This window comes from Hyperolius riggenbachi, chromosome 2, assembly GCF_040937935.1.
Source record: "Hyperolius riggenbachi isolate aHypRig1 chromosome 2, aHypRig1.pri, whole genome shotgun sequence".
Lineage (NCBI taxonomy): Eukaryota > Metazoa > Chordata > Amphibia > Anura > Hyperoliidae > Hyperolius > Hyperolius riggenbachi.
Window position 1 is genome coordinate 248,215,178 of NC_090647.1, and position 21,420 is coordinate 248,236,597.

The following is a 21,420-nucleotide window of genomic DNA, read 5'->3' on the forward strand; positions in this document are numbered from 1 at the left end:
GTTAGCCAGCAGCTGTTTTTCAGGGCTGTAAAGGCTACTTGGCTCTTGAGATCTGCCAGTTTTAGTCTGAATAAAACTACAGTAGAATACATTTATAATTTTCTAAATTTTCTCAAAACTTCCTTTAACCTAAAAGTAGCAAAGTCAAAAAGGCCACATGTTAGACTCTAATATTAAAAAATACACCAGCAGGGCTCTGTGCCTGCATTTAGCATATCTGACAAATAGGGAACATTATACAAGTATACAAGAAAGAATAAATAAGACACTTACAGCAATTCCATGGCCAAAGCCAGAACCCGGTTGAGGACTTGCTGCGCTAATGTAGTTACCAACACCGGAGTCTTGGTTGGCAGTTCCATAAAGGTCAGCGACAGGGCCCGGGCTGTTTGCCCCTGGGAATCCACCAGGTCGAGCCGGATTGGTGCCTGCTGGGGAAGCAGGTGCGCCATAATTCGGTTGAGCACTGTAGCTATTCAGGACTGGTGTGCAGAGAATAAAGCCAAGTATGAGAGCAGAAGCATGGCATGCTGTGTTATTACAATAACAGAACACACTAAAATCAGCCAAACACTATAATACAGTCTGGACTTCATCTCTAATATTCAGTCAAGGCCATGCGAAACAAGAGCACATAATGGAAATGACAGCCCAAACTACTAGAAGACAAGCGTTAAAAAAAAAAAAAAAAAAAAAAAATCCCAGTGAAATCCATAAATCAGTCATTCAACAAACTACTATTACACTGTATTATCACACGGCTAATCTAAACCACTAGTTATACAAGAGAAAGGTGATCTTCAAACATTATCCTAGAACCATGCGGGTGATGTTCTGTTTAACAATCTACAGATATTAGGAGAAGGTATTACATCCCATGCAAACTACAAAGGAACTGGACTCAGCACTATGGAGAGTGTTTACTTTCATAAAGGCAGGCTTGTTAACTGTTACTTTAGTACTGCATTTCAGTCAAGTTAAACAAAGATAACGTAAGAATGCAAAAAAAAAAAAAAAACACCCCTTCTATAAAATGTCATAATAAACATTGGCTATATACAGGCGGTATTGTTACCGCCATTTTCCAAAAACAACAGAATGTTAAAATGTATTCCCTTAAAAATGATTACAGCAAGCGTGTATAGCACCTGTGTACCTTCTGAATACAGCTGTGCTAGAAGCCTGATCAGACATTGCTTATGTGGTTCATTGATGCCTATGATGCAGCACTGTTACTGAGTACACTGGTATTTCGGACTGCAACACAAAGCAGCATGCTCTATTCTGTTGCCTTGCATTGTGTTAAGGAACACAGGCATAGACCAAAGTAGCAATGCTGAAAAAAAAGTTTTAGTGAACCCCAACAGCAAATGGCTGATTATGTGGGCTGTCTTGAAAGATACAGTTTACTCAATAAGTCAGAGTTCTATTCCTAAATAAGTCAAATTGTTACATTATTCAATTTACTGGAGAGTTCACAGTAATCTATGGTTGTGCAGGCACACAGCTTAATGGACAGTGCAAAGTTAACCTGAATCAATGGTTAAAAAAAAAAAAAAAAAAAAAAAAAAAGGTGTACACCAAATAATGCAGCTCACAAAATACGTTATCAGTGGCTTTTTAAAATGTGCATATGTATAGTATACAACGGTCAGGTGGATCATAAATAATGACAGGCCAGATGTTACATGGAGGGGGCTTACTGCACCCAACCAAGAGGTCAACCAGAACAACGAAGCAGAGAGTAGCGCGTGGGACATTTGTTTCGGCAGGTAACAGAGGCAAATTACATCTTATGAGGTTGGGTGCGTCACTCAATAGCCACATGATTTTTAGCCATTTGAGTTGATGCTTATGCACTTACAGGACAGTCTATATCTACAGGGAAAACAGTAAGCCAGCACCGAGTATAATTTGGTTTCATTACTCAGTCAAGCTGCTATCTAACAGGTGAGGAGTTCAAGACGTTGTGCAGAAACAGAGTGCAAAAGTTTGGTATAATCTTGATAACTGTAGGGTGAACAGTACATTTATTAAGAAAAAAAAAAAAAGACAGAGCTGGAATACATATTTTGCTATTGTGTTAATGCGATGTAACAAATTATGAGATCTACCTCACTTCCTGTGCCATTGGCAGGAGCAACTAGGACAGGAAGTGAAAAGAAATAAACCTAAATGTGACAGATAAGTGTTACAGCTCATGTAAAGGTTTTTTCTAGCACGGTCTCTGTACTCATCCCTTATCTGTTAATTCTGATGCATTGGCAGTAATCATATAAGATGTACTGGCCTCCCAAGCATTTATATATATATATAAAAAAAAAAAAAAAAAAGGAGAGTATTTCATGTATCTGTGACATCATTAATGTTTTACTGCTGTAATGAACTTCGTTGCCAACTAATGAGTTATGGAAACAGGTCCTACACAGTGGTAAGAAAGCTAAATCCACTGGGGGCTTTGCTGGAGGATCCAGCTTAATAACCTTCCTGGTAAAAGCCAAACAAAGATCTTATAATATATAATATAGTGTATTGTATATGAAGAATTGTGAAAAACAATAGAGCATACATCCATTATGTGTCTGGTTTCAGCTGTAAAAAATGTTTCTACTTCATAAAACAAGGATATGAAGACATATGGGGTTGTGCTTTCTTTGCAGCCTGGTATATCAGTACATGAGAAACCAGCAAAAAAAAAAATCTAAATATACATTATGAATACAGCAGCCCAACTCTTTAGATAAAATCTAACATTGCTTAAGGGCACAACAGCTTTCAATAGCTTACGTAGAATGTAGTCAATTTACTTAGCAGATGTGAAAAAGTAATAATCTAATGTTATAAAACCTAGTAAGGCAATCCATTTGCCCAGTAGAATGTTAATGCAGCACAGAAACCAAATGGAAAGGTGACTGCAGATGTACTGCAATGAAAGAAATAGGGCTGGATGTGTAAACCGGAGCCTTAGTCCTTAATGTGCTCAAACACTGATACAGACGCGCTAAATAAATATATATATATATATATATATATATATATATATACATATATACATATATATATATATACATATATATATATATACATATATATATATATATATATATATATACATATATATATATATATATATATATATATATATATATACATATATATATATACATATATATACATATATGTATATATACATATATATATATACATATATATATATACATATATATATATACATATATATATATACATATATATATATATATATATATATATTGTGATGTCATTCTCAATTAACCTGTATGGGCGGGTATATAAATGAATTGTGATGCATTTCTCTTTTTGCATTGATAAAAGCTAGGGACAGCCGAAACTGTCTGCCTGTGTATAACTTGTGTGAAGCTCAATAAGCAAAAGTGTGCTGCAACTCTTTGCTTTATTCTTATATGTTCCTGTGGGAATTGGGCCACCCCAGTTGCGTGCATACACAGACGAATTGGATCGTGATAGCTGCTGATTCCTCTGGACTATATTACTGACGCCCTGTATCAGCATGCTACACACCAGGTACATGGATCCCGCACCCTCCACTCACACCGGTGGTGTATTCTCTTATACAGAGGAAGAGATTTTGAAAATACATACGGAGGTATCCGGATCAAGAGACTTCCTGACTCAAAAGACTGTTACTGTTAATACCAGAACTTGGGAGAAGTTGCTAAAACGCCAGCTTGCTCTGGAGTTACACTATATCACCCTGGCTGAGTATCACCATTTACGTCATATACCACGGGGATTACGAGTGAGGCTTACTCCCACTTTGTTTGCTGACTCAGAGGAGTATAAAAAACTGTTTGCTCAAATACTGAATAAGTGCTCGTTCGATTTGATCACACTTACAATTGCACATATCCAAAAGGACAAAAATGGTAGGGGTGATGCACCACCCTATAGAAAAAAGACACAGGAGACAAAATGGGAGCCCAGTAGTGCAATATGTTTATGACACCAATATAATGAGAGGAATAAAGGCACTACTCACAAAGGAGGGTTGCTGGGGGCAACCAACCACAGGAAGCAGGTGGAGACAATGAACCCGACTCCACTCGGGGTGGTCCTGGCCAGGACCAGATGAACAGTCGCTCTCTTAGTAGAAAAGGAATGAGACCACCACTGTGGGAACCCACTAGTGGCGTATCACCACCCCTCGAACAGAATCTGTTCGGGGGTATACTTAGCACAATCAGAGGAAAGAGGCGCCCTGGGGTGATAAAAGCGTTTAAAAAGGGCTAAAAACAGTAGAAAGTTTGAGGTGTCTTACCTCAATGACGAAAATCTCTGCAAAGTATTACAAAAGATTTTTATTAGCACAAGCGGCAACGCGTTTCACGGGTCACAGCCCGCTTCATCAGGCCAATTGCAGTGCCTATAACAGCAACAGGACTCCTTAATTAACCATGCATTGAAAAACATATCATTACAATCATAAAAATACTTCGTATTAAATCGGATTAAATTTAGATTTATAACATATTTCAAGATGCATTATACTATATATATATATATATATACACATACACCTATATGTAGCGGCATGATTGTAGAGACAATCTTCTATTCCATTCATTCTTTGGTTAGGTAATATAACAATAGCATAAGAATGGATGCATGTACTGTGTGTAACACACCATCAGTCATAAATAGCTCATTTTTCAGTAGGTGTGAGCCTCAAAATAGTATATATAAATATATATATGTAAATACCCATAGGTGTATGCAAATGGCAGTTTTAGGTATGCAATAAAAATCATTATTGATAATAAATAATTCATAAAAATTATAAATAATACATAAAGCATAAAAGATAATAAAAGGACAAGAATAACATAAAGACTTGGCCAGCTATTTAGTGCATATAAATATAAACAAGCATACACATATACAAATGACATGTAGCAGCATTAGCTGCTCTTTAAAAGATAGACTGGTCACTGATCTGTTAAATGAATATACAATACTGCGTAGTGCTGAGTGTAAATATACTGAGTAAACAGCAGGGGGAGCTTTGGGTGGTCTGTCCGTATAAGAAGAAATGCAATGGACTTACCAAAAGAATAAATTCCTCAAGCATAGGGAGCCTCTGTGAGGGGCTCTGCGGAACTACACTATATGTCCTCCTGGATATCTCTGATTGAAACTAAACCGCGCGCTCGCCGGAGAGGAGGGGAGCGCTTCCGGGTATGACGTCATTAACCATACCCGGAAGCGCTCCCCTCCTCTCCGGCGAGCGCGCGGTTTAGTTTCAATCAGAGATATCCAGGAGGACATATAGTGTAGTTCCGCAGAGCCCCTCACAGAGGCTCCCTATGCTTGAGGAATTTATTCTTTTGGTAAGTCCATTGCATTTCTTCTTATACGGACAGACCACCCAAAGCTCCCCCTGCTGTTTACTCAGTATATTTATACTCAGCACTACGCAGTATTGTATATTCATTTAACAGATCAGTGACCAGTCTATCTTTTAAAGAGCAGCTATTGCTGCTACATGTCATTTATATATGTGTATGCTTGTTTATATTTATATGCACTAAATAGCTGGCCAAGTCTTTATGTTATTCTTGTCCTTTTATTATCTTTTATGCTTTATGTATTATTTATAATTTTTATAAATTATTTATTATCAATAATGATTTTTATTGCATACCTAAAACTGCCATTTGCATACACCTATGGGTATTTACATATATATATTTATATATACTATTTTGAGGCTCACACCTACTGAAAAATGAGCTATTTATGACTGATGGTGTGTTACACACAGTACATGCATCCATTCTTATGCTATTGTTATATTACCTAACCAAAGAATGAATGGAATAGAAGATTGTCTCTACAATCATGCCGCTACATATAGGTGTATGTGTATATATATATATAGTATAATGCATCTTGAAATATGTTATAAATCTAAATTTAATCCGATTTAATACGAAGTATTTTTATGATTGTAATGATATGTTTTTCAATGCATTGTTAATTAAGGAGTCCTGTTGCTGTTATAGGCACTGCAATTGGCCTGATGAAGCGGGCTGTGACCCGTGAAACGCGTTGCCGCTTGTGCTAATAAAAATCTTTTGTAATACTTTGCAGAGATTTTCGTCATTGAGGTAAGACACCTCAAACTTTCTACTGTTTTTAGCCGTTTTTAAACGCTTTTATCACCCCAGGGCGCCTCTTTCCTCTGATTGTGATATCCAAAAGGAGTTGCCGGACTTGCAAGCCCGTGTTACGCAAGTGGAAGCGGAGCTCCGTGACACTCTGACACCGGAGGAGCTTACCAGTACTAAAGAGAAACTTGATAAAACACTAAAGGATTTGCGCCTGGTAATACAACAGCGCAAGCGCACTAAACTTGAAAGGGACCAGGAGGACTGTCGCAGAAACGAAGTATATCATTGGCAGGCATCCAGTGGGCGGAGTTGGCGTACGTCACGCACCGAACGTGCATCCTCCTCCTCAACGCTGCTGACCTCCGGGTCATCGTCTCCTTCTACTGGCCGTTTTTTAGGCCGGAGTGTGCGCCGCGGCCGCCGCAGCCGGAGAGGCGGAGATATCACCACCGGGCCGGGCGCAAGCACCACAGGACCCGTTTCGGTCCCGGCATCATCACAGGAACCGGTGGAACGCCGCATCACGCGGAGCCAGAGACGATAAACGCCATTATGAACCTCTCCAGTGCTGATTTAACTGCAGAAGAGGTATGTGTCCTTAACAAAGGACTTGGCTTTATTCCTAAATGTACTATGGACACATTTACTCTAAAACAAGACACGTATAGGCTTCAATTCATCAAGCATTACCGCATTCGGTAATGCTGAAAACAGCTGAGTTAACGAAGCACTTAAGAAAATGTTAATTCATCAAAGCTGTTACCGAATGAGAAGCTGAAATGACAGAGCAATGAGATAAATTACCGACTTGTGCTCAACACATGTCAGCAAATGTCAGTAAATGTTAATTCATCAAGGTTACCACATTCGCTAGCACATTCGGTGTTTATCTCCAGCTCTCCCCTGTAGTTACAGGCTTCGAAAGCCTTCTGTGTGAATGTTTTCATGATTAACAGGAGCAGGCAGCCAATAGAAACAGCCCCTGTTCTCCTGCAAGTGCCGCTGATAGGTGCTGATAGGTCACAGGCTTCTTCACACAAGCTTTCAGACCCACCAGGCAGTGAGCAGAGAGAACGGGACAAAAGATATCCCCAGATGTCCTTCGGTCATTTAACCCTTTGAGTCCCTGTTTGAATATGCAAAGATGCAAGTGGTGAAATCACCAAGCATGGCATTTGTAATGTCTCCAGGAAGTTTATCTACGTTGTGGCAAATAAGTAAAATGTTAAGAAACACTGATGGACAGATTCAGAGCAGCAGAGGCAGTATAAGTAACAGTAAATATAACACGTTTACATAAAGGGATGTCTGGATGCCTTCTATTGTTATCAGCTTGTAACAACACAGAGACATTCCAAGCTGCTCTGCACCACTCTGCTGTTATCTAACAGCCTTTGATGAACTGAAGCCGTAGTACTTCGGTAACTTAACGAACCTCTACCACACATGTGAAAATATTGATGAATTAGCACAGTGAAGTGTAAAATACCGAATGCGGTATTTTAACCACTTCACCACTGAGGGGTTTTACCCCCTGACCACCAGAGCAATTTTCACCTTTCAGCGCTCCTTCCATTCATTCGTCTATAACTTTATTATTACTTATCCCAATGAAATGAACTGTATCTTGTTTTTTTTGCCACCAATTAGGCTTTCTTTAGGTGGGACATTATGCCAAGAATTATTTTATTCTAAATGTGTTTTAATGGGGAAATAGGAAAAAATGTGGGAAAAAATTATTATTTTTCAGTTTTCGGCCATTATAGTTTTTAAATAAAGCATGCTACTGTAATTAAAACCCATGAAATGTATTAACCCATTTGTCCCGGTTATAAAACCATTTAAATTATGTCCCTATCACAATGTTTGGCGACAATATTTTATTTGGAAATAAAGGTGCATTTTTTCCAGTTTTGCATCCATCCCTAATAACAAGCCCGTAGTTTATAAAGTAACAGTGTTGTACCCTCTTGACAAATATTTAAAAAGTTCAGTCCCTAAGGTAACTATTTATGCTTTTTTTTTTATTGTATTTTTTTTTTTTTTAATTACAAAAAAAAATAAAAAAAAAATTGGGGAGTGTGGGAGGTAATGAGTTAATTTATTGTGTAAATGTAATGTTTGTGTATGTAAAATGCTTTTAGGGTGTAGTTTACTATTTGGCCACAAGATGGCCACAGAGTGTTTGTTTACATGCGACCTGTAAGCGTCCGGAAGGACGCTTACAGGAAGCAGTAGGAGGCTGGGAGACGCACAATGATCTCGCTGTTTCTAAAAGAAGCAGCAGATCATTGCGGGGGCTAGATCAACGAACGGGAATGGATTTTCCCGTTCATTGATCTCCGGGCGAGCGGGCGGCGGCGTGCACGAGCGGCGGGTGCGCGCGCACGAGCGGCGGGAGCGCGGACAGCGGCGGTAGCGCGGAAGGTACGGATTTCTCCGTCCCTGGTTTTTTAGGAGGGAAAAAAGGGGCGGAGAAATTCGTACCGCTGGGGGTAAAGTGGTTAAGGACTGGGATTTTGTTATCGAACACCCTTTGATGAATTGAAGCCATAGGCTGTTCAGACAGATAAGACTTAAAACCCACTTTCTATTACGACCTGCTGCCACAAAGACTGTCTCTTATGCTACTTTGAACTTCAAACAATTTAATTTGTTTTCAAAAAGTCGGTTTATGCCTCCCACCACTTACACAGGGGTAGAGATGTTTGTAGATAAAGTGACAAGTGATGTTGAACGGTTACTTGCAAGTGGGAAAAGAGATTACTCTAAGAGCAATATCAGCCTTGAATAATCTCAGTAAGCGGAGGGATAATATTATTAAACCAGCTGACAAGGGCGGGGCCCTGGTAGTTATGGACACTGTAAATTATGAAAGTGAGATTAGATCTCAATTATCTGATGCTAGGGTGTTTCGCAAACTACCAAACTACCAGGTAACCCCGCCCCTCAGCTTAAAACGGTTCTACGTAGTGTCCTTGATGATGCTATACGTAATCATGTAATTGAACGAGATTTGAGCGATTATCTTTTTGTCTTTTTGTACAAAATCCTGTTACACCAGTGTTGTATACCCTTCTGAAGGTACACAAACACCCCACTAGACCACCAGGGCGTCCAATAGTGGCAGGCATTGGGTCAATTTTTAAGCCCAGTGCCACACTCTTGGATAAGGTACTTTCCCCCCTCTTTAAAGGTACCACCTCTTACATCAGAGATGCATCTGATTGTCTTGAAAAAGTGTCAACTTCGAAATTTAACACTGCAGATGAAATATGGTTGGTTGGTTGGGATGTAGCATCTTTGTATACATCGATCCCACAGTCTGAGGGTATTGATGCATGCTTAGATCTCATCAAAACTACAGGGAGTTATACTGCACGCCAATTTAGTTTTTTTTCAAACATTATTTCACTTTGTGCTAGATAATAACTACTTCCTGTTCAAAGAGGACTTTTATCTCCAACAACGCGGCACAGCGATGGGGTCCAATGTGGCCCCCTCGTTTGCAGGAGCGTTTATGCATCGCTTTGAAACGTCGCATGTATATTGCAATGAATTGTTCGCTAGACATTGTCTAGTATGGTGGCGTTTTATAGACAACGTATTTGCGGTGTGGAGGGGCCCCATTGGACCCCTACTTGCTTTTCATGAGGAACTTGAGGAACCAGTTCCAACAGAACATTCAGTTCGAGATAGTCTATGACAAGGTGGAGATAAATTTCCTCGATACTACTATTAAAAGGGCAGGTGATGCACTTATTTCTGATTTTTATCAGAAACCCACCGACCGAAACCAATTACTCCGTTTTGAGAGCTTCCACCCACCTGCTGTCTTCTGCTCGGTTGCTAGGAGCCAATTGCTCCGAGTTGATAGGATCGTTTCAGATCAATCTAAAATAGTAGATAGGAGACAGCAGATGGTTGGTAAGCTCTCAACACGTCGGTACCCCCAGGAATTACTGCAGGAGGAATTGGAGAAAATTATCTTTCCTGAACAAACATTGGATCCGGGTATAGGCAAAACCAAAGGATTGCACCTACCCTTTGTGTGCCAGTACCATGGCCTTTCAAATAAAGTGTTGGCATGCATTAAAAGGCATTGGCACATTTTGGGTAGTGCGTACCCTGAGATACAGGAATTCCATTTGCCTCCTATACCGGCTTACGGACGCAATGAAACAATAGGAAATGAGGTTGTGAAGGCTGCTCTCCCACCCATGGTGAAACAAGGTGAAACATTCTTGGGGCCAAAACGTTTGGGGTCTTACCCCTGTCTGACCTGCAGTGACTGCATTAACATGATCAAGGGTTCCACATTTTGTGGGGATTACTGTATTCGACACTTCCTGACCTGCCAGAGCTCCTATGTTGTGTACCTTTTAACTTGTCCATGTGGTCTCCATTACGTGGGGGAAACCACACAAAGGGTTTGGGATCGTATTGCACAGCATAGGAGTTCTGTCAGGTCAGTGACATCTGAACTGCCAGTCTCTAAACATTGGAGACAAATGGGACATAGGGATAGTGACCTTAAGTTCATGGTCATTGACTATATACCCAAGCAGAGGTGCGGGGGAGATCGTATTCTCCTTTTAAAGAAACGTGAAGTCATGTGGATAGATAAACTGGGAACTCTGCTCCCTAATGGTCTTAATAAAGATTTTTTTTTTTTGGGTAACCTCTCCCTTTCTAGGTATACTACATGTTGATATTACTTGGTTCACACCATAACCGGATGAAGATTGGAGACACAGATTATATATGTGGACCTATGGACTATTTGCACCAGATAAGTGTGATGATAACACTACTTGGACTGTGAGGGTTAATCCCCATAATGGGCGGTTCACATTGTGATGTCATTCTCAATTAACCTGTATGGGCGGGTATATAAATGAATTGTGATGCATTTCTCTTTTGGCATTGATAAAGGCTGGGGACAGCTGAAACTGTCTGCCTGTCTGCCGAACTACAATATTATATTCAAGGGGTGCCATAGGGACATATAGCAGAACGTAGTCAATACAGGATACATACTTTTACATTAGTTATCCTGGTTTCAGCATCGTAAAAACTTCCTGCGTCTATATATAGCTGTATGTTGGTATGCAGCTTCACAAAAGTCATGCAAAACAGTGGTTTACAGCAAAAGGATAAAAGTGTGCTGCAAAATTCAACTTTAGCTGCAAAATCATGAGACATTTCAAGCAAAACATTTTTGCAGTATGTTAACCACGTGCTTGCTGAACTTTTACACTCTCCTTCTATTCTCTCTATGCTATATTGTACAGAAAGTGAGTAAAAAGTCTCCCCCAATGACAATTTCTAAAAATAGGGAAAGGTGGTTATACTGTTTTATTTTTCCTTCCACCTTTTCCCTCTTGGCAAAGTTTCAAGAAACTTGGAGGTCTTTTATACATTTAGCTGGGGTAAAGGAAATAGCACAGAAATAATTTGGAGTTAGGACCACCGGAAAGGGGAAGTGGTGCATACTAAAGTTACCAAATGCAGGGTAGGGCAGCCAGAGGTAGAAAGTGATGCTGCATTTCTGGCAGCAGAAGTAAGGCAATATAGAGGAGGCCAATCACCCACAACTATGTATGATTAAGAGAAGTATGGAGAGGCAGTGATGATCTAGCCTGCTCTTTGTTTAGTTTACTAGGGCTTAAACAGAGAACTCTACTTACTGACACTGTACAGTGTGGAGTTGGGCGCAGAAAGATTTTCCCATATGTTTGTATGGTGGCCATCCCTAGAGCTACTTGCTTGAAGAGACAGTTCACTGATTATTACTCAGATGTACACTACTTCCAGTTTGTGGCAACCCTTGAATTCAAAGTGCAATGTACCTTTACTGTGTTAATGCTATATTAATATTAATGGCTTAAAAAGTGCCAACATATGCTTGTCAGGTATTATATTTAAAGGTGCAGTGGGTACATTGCTAGTTGCATTTTATATCATCACCAATACACAGCAATGCCTTATCTTAGATAGCAGTAGCTGTTGAAATCAATGGTAATTCAGAGCCACCACACAGGAGCTTGCATTCATTGTCGTGTCCTAAGCTTGGTTACCAGTTATGTTTATGTGGGGAATAAAAGTATGAACATCATGTGGCCCAAGTGGGCAGCAAGAAGTATAAAAACGTTGTTGCATAGTGCAGCACTGTTTTTAACTACTTCCGTACCAGCAGTCTCTGCCCCCTAAAGGACCAGAGACTGCTGGCATGGTAAAACGGCGCTTACTGACAAATTGCCACAATCATCCGCTGCCCCTGCCATTCAGTCCGCACCGCAGGTCTCCTACTCTGCTGTCCCTGTGATGGTAGAGCTGTGCGAGCAGGTCAAGAGCCGCTTTCATTGGCTCCTGATGCCATCAACGTAAGCCAATAGGATTGGCTTATAGTAAAGACAGGGTCAGGAGTCAATGAAATTGGCTCCTGAATGGCTCACACAGCGAGTGATCTGTGGTGGGGAGACAGCGGCGTGATTGGCGGGAGCGGTGGAACAGCGTGGCGACAAGGGTTGAAATCTACCCAACAAGGATGGAGGGAGGAAAATCTGCTGGTGACATTGCAATACAAGGAGAGGCCACAATTTTTTGTCGCCTCACTTTGTAGCACGTTATGCTTGGTTAGAATTACTGCCGGATCGAATATTTCATACATGTCCGATCTGATTTCCGATCAATTTTTTAAACGATTGTTCATAGAAGTGAATGGAATATCGATCGGAAATCAGATCGGACATGTTGGAAATAATCGATCTGACCATAAATCTGGCAGAAAATTGCATTGTGTGTACCTGGCATAAAATGCTACAAAAAAAGTCTCCATACCAGGTGACTGATTCTCTGCGCTTATGTGTGGAGTTATTTGTAGTATGCAGCAGTAAAGCAAAAACTTTCTTGTTCTGACCATTCAAGCAAACATAAAAAGATTGAAACATCAATTTTGCATCTGTGGTATTAAATATAATTATTTGAAAAATAAAACTTTATTATCTAATTTGCTATTGGGAAATAAATATATATAAATTCCCAAGCCAAATTAGAAATATGTAATATGAACAGAATGTGTACAGCCCTGTAAGCTGTATAAAAATAACTTTTAGCAATACCTGCTTCAACTCAGAATAGCAAACGCTGTAGAGAGAAAATCCATATACCAGTGCTGCAGAACTACAAGTAATTTCCACACTAACCAGAAGTTGTTCATAATAAAATTATAATAGAATCTTGGAAGAAGAAAAAAAAATTCTATCCTGTACACACTATACTTGCATGAAAATGTCAAATACAAGTATTATTACAGAAATCCTAGTGATCTGCATATGTGGAGCACCCAAACACTGCAGTATGTTGCAGCTAGCACCCATCCAGGGAGTTATTTAGAAGTTGCCAGGCAGACTGTAAACAAACACCCACCAGTTCTCCAAGCTGTCAGGATTGTATACAAACACAGGCAATTAAAGGCAAATAATAATAATGAGGAAACCTTAATTAATGCCCTCACATGGTCTGGGATTTTCCCTTGTCTTTTTCTACATAACGAAAAAGTAAATACACAAGTGCGGATGAATACGGAACTGTTTGGAATGCTAGAAACTAGAAAATACCCAAAGTAATTGTTAATAATAATTTAGCAGGGGAAACAATGGCCTGTACATTCAGGTTAATCATTATATATGTATATATCTTTTCCTTAAAAGGCAACTGACCTGAGAGGGATATGGAGACTGACCTTTATTTCCTTTTAAATAATGCACATTTCCTGGCAGTCCTGCTGTTACTCTGCCTCTAAGACTTTTAGCCATAGACTATGAACAAGCATGCAGCTCAGATGCTTGACTGCATTTGGCTCCTTAGACCCTTCAATTTAGATTTATCCGCCACCCTGCTATACTGTCCTCAAAGTGGGGCTAAAACGAGGGACGGAGGGTTGGACATTATGCATTAGAGACACTTTTACAGTGGATACTTAGGAAATATAGGTAAGGATTCTGTGGGCTACCCACCCAGAAGTATTATCTCAACTCCTAGTTCTGGTGATGATAATGGAAGAAGGAATTTAATAGAAGATGACTTCTGTTGTACCCCAAAAAAGAGGAGGTAGGGGCATGTTGCTATACCCAGGAACTGGATCCCTGTATCATAAGGAAAACATGGAAGTTAGGCCTCTTTAACATGAGAGGCTGATCTGTGAGCTTGTGGGGCAGTGAAGCCCCCTTCTGCTGGCCACTTAGGGCCTTTTGATGGCAATTAAATGCTGTTAGATGACAGCCATTGTAACTCCATATGTGCTAGCACTAGACATGCAGCACAATTACCCAGCAGCAAAAAGTGCATGATGTCACATTGAAGCGCACGGATGCCTCCTGCAAATAACAGGATGGTGCATGGGAGCAGCTTAGTGACATTTTGATTTATATGTACTGTTCACAAATCTACCACTTTTTTTATTCACTTACAGGAAAAGACAAAGTAACCAAAGAAAGCACTATTTTCTAGATGATCTTTTGCATTCAGTAGTGCCTGCTGGCGGTTGGTTACATGTGGAATGATATCAATGAATTATCAATCTGAATTCAGCCAATCTAATTAAATAAACATGGCAATTTTGAAATTAAATGAAAGAATTTGGTGCATCTGAATGATCTTAAAGGACATTTGAAATGAGAGGGATATGAAGGCTGCCATATTTATTTCCTTTTAAGCAATATCAGTTGCCTGGCTGCCCTGCTGTCTCTGATAGTTTTAGCCGTAGCCCCTGAACGAGTATGCAGCAGATCAGCGGTTTTTAACTTTATGGTCAGATCTAACTAGATTATCTGCATGCTTGTTTCAGATGTTATTCAGCCAAGTAGAATAGGAGCACTGCCAGGCAACTGGTATTAAGGACCAGCTAATGCCCATAGGCGTCAGCAGGTCTTAAGTGGGTTACCATGGAAACGGCCGCTCAATCAAGCGGCTTTTCCATGTCAGTTCACGGAGGGTGTCTCCGTGAACAGCCGGCGAGCCGCGATCAGCCGCAGTTTACATCATACGGCGCTGCTGCGCAGCAGCGCCGTAATGCAGATCGGCGATCCCTGGCCTCTGATTGGCCGGGGATAGCCGGCATATGATAGGCTGAAGCCTATCCTACAATGCGCAGGACGGATATCCGTCCTGCGCCGCTCACAGGGGGAGGGAGAGGGACGGAGCGCCGAAAACGCTGCGGCGGGGGGCTTTGAAGAGCCCCCATAAAGCACAGCAAGCCGGCGGCGATCAGACCCCCCCAGGAGGACATCCCCCAGTGGGGAAAAAAGGGGGTAAGTCTGATCACCCTGGCTGTATCCTGATCTGTGCTGCGGGCTGGAGAGTCCACGCAGCACAGATCAGGCAATCCACCCCTGATCCTTAAGTGGTTAAAAGGAAATAAATATGTCAGTCTCCATTTACCTCTCACTTTAGTTGCCCTTTAAAGAAATTCTATCAAACTTTCTCTATTTCTGTAAGCATTATAAATCAATTTGCCAACAAAAGTAAGAATAAGCACAGCATATATTTTTGCTGTGCAGCCTGTCTTTGTCTTTATTTAACTTACTGTAGGTGTCCCCTGAGAACTGACGGCGACGGGGAATTGGGGCAGTTCATTTTTGCAAGAGGTTAATCCTCTTGCTGAGTATAGCTGTAGTTTACTCTATTCTGATGCTCCCCACACAGCAGTGAGTTATGAAGCACACGATCGGCTCATAAAGTTACTGAGAGGAGCCCTCTCTCACTCCTAATCTGAAGGAGACTGGGCTGAGCTGCGTGATTGTTTCTACACAACGTAAGCATATGAGCTGGAGGAGGGCGCCGTCATTCCTGTATTGTTGTATTGCTGTATGTCACACCTAAATATTGTCTGTAACCTTAACGAATATCCAGTGCTGTGCAATATGTTGGCGCTTTATAAATACAATACATAAATAGAGATCAATGGAATGGACTGGTGCTATTAATTTGATTTGTACCGATTTGACCTATTGACAAATTGTTCAAATCCCTGTATATACAACCTTGAAAAAAAGTCATACACATACATCAGACATGTAAGTCAGGAGGATTAGAGGGGAGTCAGAACACCTGATCTGCAACTTGTTCTGTGTCAGTGATTCTGAAAGTATTAATTTACAGGACAACTGTGTTCACAAAGTCTGACTCAAAACCTTCCTCCTACTATGGAAGTATTATGAAGTGCTCTTAAAGGACAGCTGTCACAAAAAATCTATGTACATACTTTACATAAGAAGTATATTCTTCCTAGATGAAAATGCACTATCAATTACTTTTCTCCTATGTTGCTGTTGCTTACAGTAGGCAGCAACAATCTGACAGGTTTTGGACTAGTCTATTGGGGGATTCTCAGTATTTACATTTATCAAGTTGCTGAACTGCGCTCTCCACTTTCCTATAGAGTAATAGACATATTGCACATAGTTAGTGTAACTCCGTAAGGCACACACAATCACCCGTGTCACCCGTGTCACAGTGTACTAGTGCAGCACTCGTGAATCCTCTCCCAATACTGATTGCGCTCACCAAATTGTAGCCACCTCCGATACCAGGTGGATCTAGCGTGTGATTCAAAATCCGCGCACTGGCACTTGTAATCTTCAATCTTTGTTTAATATCAGAATAAAACGTTCCAGACTTCTAAAATATAAAAAGATTAATCCATCTAGTGTAAACTGCATATAAATAAAAATCGCCCGCGCAATGATTGCGCACTCACATAGATCTACTTGTCAATTTGCACATCAGATAGTGGCAGCAGGGTCGGTCCTGGCCTCTGGGTAAGGAGTAAACGGTGCTCGCTGTCATGCTCCCTCTGCGATAGACTATTGCGATTCGCTGCCTAGAGGAAGCTGCACATTGTAGGCAGCGAATCGCGACGGCCAGCGTGGGGCACGCCATACTTATGCCTGATCATTTCACCCTTTGCCCCTGATGAGTCTGATTGGACAAAACGCTTAGGGCGGAGCTACGGCCAGCACGTCTGACGTCACTGCACAAGGAATTACCGGCAATAGTCTATCGCAGAGGGAGCGTGACAGCGAGCACCGGGCACACGGGGACCAGGAGAGATATGGGACGCCGTTTACTCCTTACCCAGAGGCCAGGACAGACCCTGCTGCCACTATCTGTGATGTGCAAATTGACAAGTGGATCTATGTGAGTGCGCAATCATTGCGCGGGCGATTTTTATTTATATGCAGTTAACACAAGATGGTTTTATCTCTTTATATTTTATAAGTCTGGAATGTTTTATTCTGATATTAAACAAAGATTGAAGATTACAAGTGCCAGTGCGCGGATTTTGAATCAAACGCTAGATCAACCTGGTATCTGAGGTGGCTACAATTTGGTGAGCGCAATCTGTATTGGGAGAGGATTCACGAGTGCTGCACTACTACGCTGTGACACGGGTGACACGGGTGATTGTGTGTGCCTTACGGAGTTACACTATGTGCAATATGTCTATTACTCTATAGGAAAGTGGAGAGCGCAGTTCAGCAACTTGATATGTGTTATTACCTGGAATAGTGAAACAGCGATCCCACAGGTTATATCTGAATGAAGTTGTCTGCAGTAAAGTCTGATAAAGACTGTGTGGAAACATTCATTGACACTTCCTTTTTTTTCCCTGTACTAAGGAATCCAGTGGACTTTTAATTAAGACCTAATATAGGTCCATTAATGTGTATCTAGGACTATTGTGTATTTGTGGTAGAGAACCATTGAGAGATAATCCGGTAGAATAACCTCTAAAGGTCCATACACACACTGGACTGGAGGCAACGACGGGTCCGTCGTCACCTTCCGCTGGGTGGGCGTTCCAACGACAGTTCGGCGTGTGTACGCACTGTCGGCGGACTGATACGGCTGTTTCTGAGCGATCCGCCAGACTGTCGTTGGAACGCCCACCCAGCGGGAGGTGACGACGGACCCGTCGTTGCCTCCAGTCCGGCGTGTGTACGGACCTTAAGGCAGCGCAGCCCTATCTACCTTGTAAATTCAGTATTTACGTTATTCTTTACAAAAGCCATCCCTGGAAAGGGTCTATACAAAGATATCCCTACTAACTTCCACACTAATTAGATTGGACTGAGCAACTGTCACTCAATTAGTGTTTTTGAAAATTAAGAAAACTCTGAGAAGAAGAAATGGACTAGTCAGAAACCTGTCAGATCTGGTAGATTTCCAATGTCTATTGTAAGTGACAGGGACATAGGAGAAAAGTAATTTACAGCACATTTTACTCTGAAAAATATACTTCTTATATGTAACGATCTTACATTTTACAATTTTCCATGATAGTGGTCCTTTAATTATTCATATGTACTGCGGCTTCGAAAGCTTAGTTTCAAAATGTTTACAATGAAAAAGAAAAATCAATTTTTTAAAGTACAAATACTGTATAAAAGGGCTGATATAATCTATACATATCTATCTATACATACTAAAGTAAACTACAAATCGGGAGTTCTACTTTAAATACCTTCAAAGTCTTTTATTCATAATATTTTGATGGACTTTTCAGTCATTGAGCAAATGGTATTATATTCCCTCACACATACAACCAGTTTCCTACATTACTATAACCATGTCCATTGCAGATGCTGTCAAGACAAAGACAACATATATGGTGGCATGTCTGTGAAATTATTCAGCATAAAGGTAGAAGACTTAATAAACAGGAAATGATAATGCTCCTTCACTCTGTCATCATGGACGGTATTACTTAATAAGATCACTGGATTCATTTCCAGATTGACATGGAAATTAATCCCTTTTATATTAATGGCAGCTAAATGGACAATCGTCAAACAGTGAAAACCTCAGTTTATTGTTACAACTATGAAAAGGATAATGCTCAAGGAAAGGCTGAGTTGTATTGTGCTACATGAAAAGACTACATTTTGGGCCTTTGCTTAGGAACATTTACTTCAGAGACATTCATACTGTTTCTGTAACTGAACTAATTCCACTTGTTCTGTGTTGGGATGGATCAAGGAAGGGTTAGAGCCTCCGCAAGGGCTTCATTGCTGCCTGGGTGCAGGACATATTCACTCACTTCCTGTTGCTCTCTTGTGGGACAACAATCAGGAAGTGAGGAAGTGAGGCACAATTTTCTCCACAGAACACAGACCATTTAAAAAACACAAACTTCTCATGCTAAAGAAGTAATGATTGATTTCATCCTCTATTCGATATTTGTTGTGGTGGTTGATGGTGGTTTTACCCTTTCCCCACTCTAAATCTAAACTGGCCAACATTGTTAGGTTCAGTTGGACTTCAGAAGGCAAGGAATATATATATATATATATATATATATATATATATATATATATTTTTTACACACACACACACACACACACACACACACACACACACACACACACACACACACACACACACACACACACACACACACACACACACACACTATAGAAAACTCTTACTACCCTCTTTTTTGCTGCCCCCACCCTTATGCAGCTTGCATGACAAATGTAGTGCAATCTGTCAGCCTAAACATCCTATTAATTACTGTAGCTATAACATATTATTTTGCATTGATAAACAAAATATCCTCCCAATCATAAAAGCTTGGAAATGGAAATCCTAGTTGAAACCATCCATTTAAAAAGCTATTTACAGAAATCAATTTTGAGATAAGGGCACACAATGATTTTACAAGACAGGCACAAGAAGTCCCTAACAAGGTGGATGAGTTGGATAACCTATAGTAAAATACCTGGATACGAATACAACTCCCTTGAGAACAGAATCACTTAATACTAAATGTGTGAGTGTATCATGACTTGCACTTTAGAACTACTTCACTGCACTGATAGGGCATTTGTGATTTCTCTGAACACAAGCTCAAATGCCAATCTCCTCCTCCCTCACTCCCACCCCATTACCTATGTTTTCTCCTTAATCCCATTGTAGGACTTCTCTTTGTGTTTTGAATTTAATTACAGAAATGCATGACTAACATATCTGAAATATGCAAGAGAAGAGAAGTTCTTATACAGTATTCTACATGTTGTACATCACATGGTTAAAGCTGAGAACTTCTCCCATGCCACTACATTTGTCACAGTGTATTATCTAGTGTTGAATCAGAATAATAACATTAATTGGCCAAGTAAAAAAAAAAAAAAAAAAGTGAGCTTACGGCTAATAAGCCTTCTTAAGACTCCATTCCTGTACCTGACAAGATGTTAGAACATATAGCTTAAAAACAATTGAACATCAGAAGGGCGTGCATCATTTTTAGCCAATATAAATAAATGTAATTCAGGTGCATTAATTACAAGAGGATTCTTGCCAGGGTGTTTGCTAATCGCTCACATGTTGTGAGGTATTCATGCCAAATAGATAAGGCCCTTTGTATACTTGTTCCTTACATACCTATGACTCAAGCTGGAGGGATCATAAATTCTAAGTCCACAAGATAACTTAAAATAGGAGTGGATACAATATTTATTCTAAGCTGCAAATAAATGTGCCAATTAAACACCATCAACATCTCTCCTGCATAAAAATTGCTAACCTTGTTAAAACCTCTATATACAGTTTTGAACCAATGTATACATTTTGTCTCTCCTATTAGTCTTTCTCAATGTGACTTAAAGCCACCCATTAGTACAGTAACCACAAGATCACTTAAGATGTGTCCCTGGGATCAAAAGTGTGGTGTGTTCTTAATTTCGATATACATAGAAAGTCTTAGCAAAAAAAATATTCAAGCTTGCTAACAATGTTAATGTAAGCAGACATAACTGTAAAAAAACATAATGTCAACTGACTGTAAAGATGTTTGTGGAGGTACGAAACAACTAAAGGTGCCTTTGCCTGGTTCTTTATATACATTGGTCTTTATCAACCTATATAGGCTGCCATATTGACCTCCTTAAAAAAAAAAAAAAAAAAAAGGTAGCTTCCTGGCTCTGCTAACCTAACCTAGCCAACCCAAAATTTGATTCCTCTTGAACAAGTATGCAAAAGAGGTCTGTTCATGGGAGTGACTCAAATTAGAAAAAGAGGTTTAGCATTCGAGCCATCAACGTTGCATTTTAGAAGTACGTCAAGATGCCAGTCTCTGGAGATGCCTTATGAAAAGAGTATTTTAACTGCAGTTTAGGACCAGTCCAGTGATGATGGATCAGAGCTTTAGCTGATTCAGGATGACTGGGGCCGCGTATCCTAACAC

At 40.2% G+C, this 21,420-nt stretch overlaps 1 protein-coding gene across 8 annotated transcripts in view; it reads right to left on the minus strand.

Annotated features, from left to right (window-relative positions):
• MSI2 (musashi RNA binding protein 2) overlaps positions 1-21,420 on the minus strand; it is a 481,843-nt gene that overhangs the window by 41,052 nt on the left and 419,371 nt on the right. For 6 of the 8 annotated variants that reach the window (XM_068268471.1, XM_068268470.1, XM_068268468.1 and 3 more), the window contains one exon: positions 274-482. The exons of the other annotated variants lie outside the window; for them this stretch is intronic. In XM_068268471.1, coding sequence (XP_068124572.1) covers positions 274-482 — 209 coding nt within the window. The remainder of the gene's footprint in view (positions 1-273; positions 483-21,420) is intronic. 8 annotated transcript variants of the gene reach the window in all.